Source organism: Cicer arietinum, chromosome 7, assembly GCF_000331145.2.
Source record: "Cicer arietinum cultivar CDC Frontier isolate Library 1 chromosome 7, Cicar.CDCFrontier_v2.0, whole genome shotgun sequence".
NCBI classification, from domain to species: Eukaryota; Viridiplantae; Streptophyta; class Magnoliopsida; order Fabales; family Fabaceae; genus Cicer; species Cicer arietinum.
Window position 1 is genome coordinate 1914335 of NC_021166.2, and position 7892 is coordinate 1922226.

General features: G+C 28.9%; 1 protein-coding gene across 1 annotated transcript; it reads left to right on the plus strand.

The window, feature by feature from the left end:
* Positions 1-3377: 3377 nt before the first annotated feature.
* Positions 3378-6772, plus strand: LOC101507748 (probable alpha,alpha-trehalose-phosphate synthase [UDP-forming] 11). The gene is made up of 3 exons (XM_004507745.4): positions 3378-5586; positions 5709-5982; positions 6260-6772. The coding sequence occupies exons 1-3, from the start codon at positions 3611-3613 to the stop codon at positions 6521-6523; spliced, it is 2514 nt and encodes an 837-aa protein (XP_004507802.1). The 5' UTR covers positions 3378-3610; the 3' UTR covers positions 6524-6772.
* Positions 6773-7892: the final 1120 nt, after the last annotated feature.

Consider the following 7892-nt stretch of genomic DNA (forward strand, 5'->3'; position numbering starts at 1 on the left):
ATAAAAATTTCAATAATTTAATTTAATAGTAAAAAGTATATATCCTGAGCTCAATCTCAATTAATATTATTAAAGAAGATACATATAAATATAAGTATAATAAGATAATTTTTACTTTAGTCTCAGTTATCATTTTTTTTCTTTAACTTTTTTAATTAAAAAAAGTCAACAATAAATAAGAGAGCTGCTAATAGTAACATCATTTTCAACTCACTATTTTAATAATTGTCTCTTACTTATTCAAAATTTAAATGATAAAATATAATTGAAATAAATGCATTTTGATCTCTGTTTTCGCTAGTTTATAATTTTAAATATCAGTTTTAAAATTCAAAATTGAGTCTGTTTAATATATACAAATAAGCATAAATTTATTTTTATCATTAAATTGATAATTTATATTATGTTTAATTTAATTTAATAGTAAAAGAAACTTATATATGATACAAGATTTATTTCACCTTGCACACCATTGAATTGGCTTCAAAAATAATAGTTCATGAGTTTCTAAATAAATTTTCTATATAAACTAATTTAATAATTTTTTAATATATAAAATAAATAAAAATAATATTCATTTTAATACGGAAATAAAAGATAAATAAAAGTCTCCAACCAAAAGTCTAAAAAAAGTGTAGGGTAGAAGAGTAGGGAGAAACAAAAGTCAGCTAAGGAAACTTGCGCCATCCGTGTGAACACGGAAAAGGATCTTGTTGGCAAGTGATCCTCTTTTCTTTTCCCTTTTTAACAACGCTTCGATTTAGGAAACACCTGTACAATCAACCGTCATCCATATCCATTCATTTTTTAAAGATAGATAAATATATAAAAGAAAAAATAAGGTGCATTGTAAATTAATTTCATATAAATTATATTATATAGTTATAGTTATATTAATGTATAATCAAATAATGTTACTTGTTATAAAGTAATCGTATATATAATTAAGAGGTCATTGGACATAGATAGTTAGTGTAAATAATATTATAGCTTTATGGACAACACAATACAAATTGTGGATTATATTGTTATTTTATGATTATAGTTAGAATTGGTGATACTATAAAATTGACGATTTTTATTGATAATTAATGTAAAATTAATTTACACGATAGCGTATTTTTATTTTTCTTTAAGATTAATTATTAGTAAAAAAAGATATATAATTAGAAATCTTATTCATTTTTATTTTATGTTTTGCATTAAATAACTAGAAGATAACTTGTTTTCCTCTTTTGTATTCTCTCATTTTCTTATCAAAATTGGCACTCTTGCTCCTCAATAATTATACAAGTTTATGGTATATAAACATAATATCTGTGTATAAAATTCTTACTACTTGATATACATTAATACACAATATCTTTTGTTAAAAACTAGAACTATAAAATTCGTACTACTGGATATACATTAATACACAATATTTTTTGTGTAAAACTAGAACTAGAACTATATCTATTTTTTATTTTATATATGTCCTTTTATAATTCAATAAAGTATGTAATTGTTTTTCCTATTATATCTCTAGCTATTCATTGTTATTTCCTTTTCATTTTTCGCAATCCCAATTCCGATACCTTATATAAAAAGATTTAATTAAGAATATTTTATAAAATAAATTATATTTTGACTAAAATTATACATTTTTAAAATCAATAAATTTTTTTGAGCCAACATAATTATTTTTTTGACACTACCAAATTAATAATATTTTTTAACTTATATATTGTTTATTAAAATGATTTATATTGTAAGAGGAATAGAGTAACACTTTTGATATTTAAAATAAAAGTATCTATTTTGTAAAAATAATTGAAAATAAAAGTGTTTTTTTGAGGTAAATTATGAGCCAATTCTTATAGATTATTTTTAAAAATAATCACTTTTCAGAGTTTTTATCTATTTGTTATACCTCTTAAAAAATTACAATATAAAAATAATTTAAAAACCATATTAAATGAAAGATTGTTTTGTACAACATAAAAAAGTCATTTTAGAATTAATTTTTTTAGAAAAATGGTCTTTATTATAATAAACAAACACAAAACAACTTCTAATTTTTATTTATTAAATCTCTAAAAAATAATTTTAAAATTATTAATTATCAATTATAAAAAATATTAATTACCAAAATCACTTTCTCTATAATCTATAACAAATGATCTTACATATCATTTGAGTACAAGTGTAAATATTTTTCTCAAGTCGCTTAAAATAAAAATAATTACAAAGTTTAATATCACAATTGTATTTTTGGTTTCTATTAAAAAAATAATCGTACTTTTGAGGCAAAATGAAAACATGTGTTTAAAGCTAAATAAGATTTAAACAATATTTTTATACTCTCTCTATTTTTAATTATAAGAAATATTCCCCTTAAATATAAGTTTTAGTTTAAATTATTATATGTATTTATTATTTGTCTTTTAAATTTACTCTTATTAATACCACTAGTTCAACTAAAAATTTGAAAAATTAACATTAAATAAATCTATAAATAATGAGTAATTTGATAATAATTATATACAAAATATACACATTAATTAATGGATCAAGCTAATAGATACTCTAAAGAAACTTCTTAAATAACTAAAAAGAAAATAAAACATAAGTTTCAAATAAAAAAAATATCTTTTTATAATTTTAAAATATAAATTATACAACTTTCAAAATTTCACTTATATACAAAATATTTACATTAATTAATGGATCATGCTAATAGATACTCAAAAGAAATTTCTTAAATAACAAAAATAAAAAAAAACATAAGTTTTAAATAATTGTATTTATTTTTTATAATTTTAAAATATAAATTGTACAACTTTTAAAATTTCACTTGTCAAGTATTTCTATTAATTATATCATTCACATTTCTTAATGTAAGTGAATTGAGGGTTTGTAAAAAGTAAGTGGTTTTTGTAATGACAAGATAATAGTAGGAATTGTTCCGTCAAAAAAAAAAAGTAGGAATTGTATTTTGTGTATGTTGCCGTAAAGACCACGTGATCCTATGAATTAGTATTAAATGAATATTTTCTGTTTATATCCACATCCTTATCCGTTTTGACCGGATATATCCGGTAACTTTTCAAAATCCAGAAACAAAAATCGCACATGCTTAGTAATAAGTTTCTCTACTGAAAAAAAAAAAACTGAAAGATAATGTAACGATAAAAGATAGGGTGAGATAGAGAAATAGCAGGGTCGGTTACAGTTATCACCATTTGTCAAAAAGGATGGCGTACTACTAGTACTAACTAGTCCTACTACTAAGCTAATAAGATAGGAACAAATCTACACCGTTCGATTAACCAGAAAATAAAATAAAATAAAATAAACCGGTCCGGTTTCGTTTTTATTCTTATCCTCACTCATAAAACACAATTTGCAGAGTCCTTAGTTTTATTTTTCTTTTCTCACACAAAAACGCTCCTCTCTCATTTTTCTTCTTCTTCTTCTTCCTCTTCTTTCTTCTTCTATATGGAATGTGTATCACACTATCTTCAATTTCAATTACTCAAATATTCACCTATAATAATCATTTCATTTTTTCTCCCTTAACAACCCAAAACCAAATTTCATTCATATATTTTATTTTCTATTTAAAACAATGCTTTCGAGATCTTGTTTGGGTTTATTAAATCACGTATCAGTGAATAATTACGAAAACCTAAGCAACGTTCCAAACGTTATGTCGGTAAGCGAAGAAGATTTACCAAAAACGAATAACAACGTTTTAGTTTCTTCTTCTTCGCCTTTTTTGAGTGAACGAAGAAGAATGATAATAGTGACGAATCAGTTACCAATAAAAGTTTCAAACGAAGGTCAAAAGTGGAATTTCGAATGGGATTTTGACACCATAGCTTTTCAGCTAAAAGACGGTTTCTCTTCAAACGTTGAAGTTTTATACGTTGGTTCGTTAAAAACAGAGATCGAAGTTTTCGAACAAGATGAAGTTTCTCAGGTACTGTTTGAAAAGTTTCGCTGTGTTCCAACTTTTTTACCTTCAGATATTCACAACAAATTCTACCATGGTTTTTGTAAGCATTATCTATGGCCTCTTTTTCACTACATGCTTCCTGTGTCAAAGAGTCAAGGATCACGTTTCGATCGTTCTCAATGGCTTGCTTATGTTTCAGCGAATCGAATATTCGCTGACAAGGTTACTGAGGTTATCAACCCTGACGAGGATTATGTTTGGGTTCACGATTATCATCTTATGATTTTGCCAACTTTTTTGAGGAAGCGTTTTCCTCGTGTGAAATTGGGTTTCTTTCTTCACAACACTTTTCCCAGTTCGGAAATTTATCGAACAATTCCTGTGCGTGAGGAAATTCTAAGAGGTTTTTTGAATTGTGATTTAATTGGGTTTCATACTTTTGATTATGCGAGACATTTTTTGTCTTGTTGTAGTAGGATGTTGGGTTTGGATTATGAGTCTAAAAGAGGTTACATTGGACTTGATTACTTTGGTAGAACCGTGACCGTGAAGATTTTACCTGTTGGGATTCATATGGGTCTTCTTCAATCGGTTTTGTCGTTGAATCAGACTTGTAAGAGGGTTTTGGAGTTGAAGGAAGAGTTTGAAGGGAAGGTTGTGATGTTAGGTGTTGATGATGTGGATCTGTTTAAAGGTATTGGATTGAAGTTTTTGGCTTTAGGTAAGCTTTTGGAGCAGCATGAGAAATTAAGGGGTAAGGTTGTTTTGGTTCAGATTTTGAATCCAGCTAGGAGCAGAGGGAAAGATATTCAAGACGTGAAGAGTGAGATTGAAGCTATTGCTAAAGAGATTAATGGTAAATATGGTGATGATAAAGATAACTACAAGCCAATTGTTTGTATAAAGGGTCCGGTTTCGACTCAGGAGAAGGTTGCATACTATGCGATATCGGAATGTTGTATTGTGAATGCTGTGAGGGATGGAATGAATTTGATGCCTTATGAGTATACTGTTTGTAGACAAGGAAGTGTTGAATTGGATAAAGCACTTGGATTGGAAAAAGATGAGGCTAAAAAGAGTGTTATCATTGTTTCTGAGTTCATTGGTTGTTCGCCTTCGCTCAGCGGTGCGATTCGTGTGAATCCTTGGAACATTGATGATGTTTCTGAGGCAATGAACTTGTCAACCAGAATGGTGGATTCTGAGAAGTGTTTGCGACACGAAAAGAATTATAAGTACATAAGCTCTCATGATGTAGCTTATTGGGCTAAGAGTTTTGATCAGGATTTAGAGAGAGCTTGCAGGGAGCATTATATCAACAAGTGGTTGGTTGTTGGTTTAGGACTTAATTTCAGAATCATTGCTTTGGATCCTACTTTTAAGAAGCTTTGTGTTGATGACATTGTTTATCCTTATAGAGATACAAAGAGTAGGTTGATTCTTTTGGATTATGATGGAACCATGATGCCTCAGGACACATTAGACAAGGCTCCAAGCTCAGATGTTATCTCTCTCTTGAATTGCTTATGCAGTGATCATAGAAACATAGTGTTCATTGTTAGTGGCAGAGATAGAGATTGTCTTAGCAAGTGGTTTTCTCCTTGTGACAAACTTGGTCTATCTGCAGAACATGGTTACTTCACTAGGTAACATTACTCAATTCAACTTTTAGTGTAGTAGTGTTACTGAATTAATCCATCAGAGTTGCATGACGTTGGTGTGTTTTTTGCTGATACGTTTTTGTGGATTCTGTTTTGAATGATGACAGGTGGAGTAAGGATTCTCCTTGGAAGACATGTGGATTGGCATCAGATTTTGATTGGAAAAATATTGTTGAACCGGTGATGGCGCTTTATACAGAAGCAACTGATGGTTCCTTCATTGAACAAAAGGAAAGTGCAATGGTTTGGCAACATCAAGAAGCAGATCCTGATTTTGGATCATGTCAAGCCAAGGAGCTTCTTGATCACCTTGAGAGTGTGCTTGCTAATGAGCCTGTAGTAGTCAAAAGGGGACAGCATATTGTTGAAGTAAAGCCTCAGGTATCATAAATAAAACCATACTATTTTATGTATATGGAACTTAGGCATTTCTTAGTTTTCAAGAAGAAGATCAATGATGATCCATGGTTTAAATATTCTTTTAGTCTATCCAAATATACCATTTTTCATTTTTAGTTTATGTGACTTTTATTTTTGTTTTTGATCCTTATAATTATACAACTTTTTTTATTTTGGTTCTAATCTCTACAAAATTTGTTTATTTTAAAATTGATTTCTGTAATACGAAGAATATTTAATTTTAATCTCTGGATTATAGGGTGTGAGCAAAGGTATAGTGGTAGAAGACCTTATATCAAGCATGAGGAATGAAGGGAAGTCACCAGATTTTCTGCTATGCATAGGAGATGATAGATCAGATGAAGATATGTTTGAAAGCATTGCTAATTTAGCATTGCCACATATATCACAAGTGTTTGCCTGCACTGTTGGTCAGAAACCAAGTAGAGCTAAATACTATTTGGATGATACTGCTGATGTTATCACACTGCTCCAAGGACTTGTTGATGCATCAGCAGATTAACCACACTCTTCAGGAATTTGAAAGGAACAATGTAGAAAGAAATCTATACAGAAAAACTATCTTGTACAGAATGAAATGATAGATACCTTCTTTAGGTTCATTTGGGAAGAAAAAAGGTTGATACTTTTAGAAATTTATTACATATTAGCTAGCTTATTCATGTAACTAGCACCAATTTTTTTTTCTTTTTTTTGAATGACAAGGATTACAGATTTATGTTTTGTGAAATGAACCTTTACCTAACAACGATATTTCATGAGTATGATGTTTCAGTTAACAAACAAAAAGTTTATCGATAATGATGTTAAGTGGATGCTTGGTATGATAGTAAATTTTATAAATTCACTATAATACCAAAAATACTAATTCGGTGGGTGGATGCTGTCTTGGCTCTGGTTGTCATTGATATTATTGTTTTTAGAATACTAATAAATTTAATATTATTTTCGTTGACTGCTAGTTGAAGCTTTCTTGATCAGAGTGAAAACTGAAACTAGCAATGCTTAATATACATTTTTTAAACAATTTAGTGCTGGATGTAGAACTACTACAAATTATATGAGAAACAAAAAGGTGCATTTTGGATGGTAAATAAAAAGCACAAGCATAATTTTTTTTTTTACTCAAAGGCACAAGCATCATATGAAGGTGTTCAGAGCACACTGGTGGAGTCCAGAAAAAGCTGAAAGTACAACTAGCTGTTCTTAACAGGCTGTCAAATTTATGTTCCATTGCAAACATGTTGGAAAATTTAATAACTTATTAGTCACAGATTTTAGTGTTGTTGAACAGTTAATCATTTACAAGTCCTTTACCAAGACTACTAGCTGTTAAACATTCACTCAAGAATGTGTCGGCAGAAACTTGCAATGCTGTTTCCTAACTACTTGTTCCTTTTTTTTCTTCCCAAGTGGCTGGCTCAAATTACAATACCAAGTTTCCATGTATTGGAGTGGTTGATCCTACCTAAAAGCATTTTTTTGTTGAACAACTTAGAAGCCCAGTAATAATTTTAGTTTAAAGAATTCATGTGTTACTTTACTTTAAATAAAAATGATCCAATAACATTTGTCCATGTAAACAAGCATTTTTTATGCACGAAGAAGAGCTTAGTTAGAAGTCAAATTTGTATTGATGTTGTAGTATGTCATGAAAAGAGTTTGATCATATCTTAAGCAGCTTCAATTTTGTTGACACATGGCATGGAACTAATTGGATTGACCTTATCCTTGTGAAGCATGCTTGGATTGGGATCGCTTGTTTCTTTATGGGAAGCTGAGTCTTACTCTTACATTGATGGACAGTGACTACAGGCTTCCTTAAACTGGTAGTAGTTGAAACTTATCTTTGATTTCAAAATTTGGTTTCT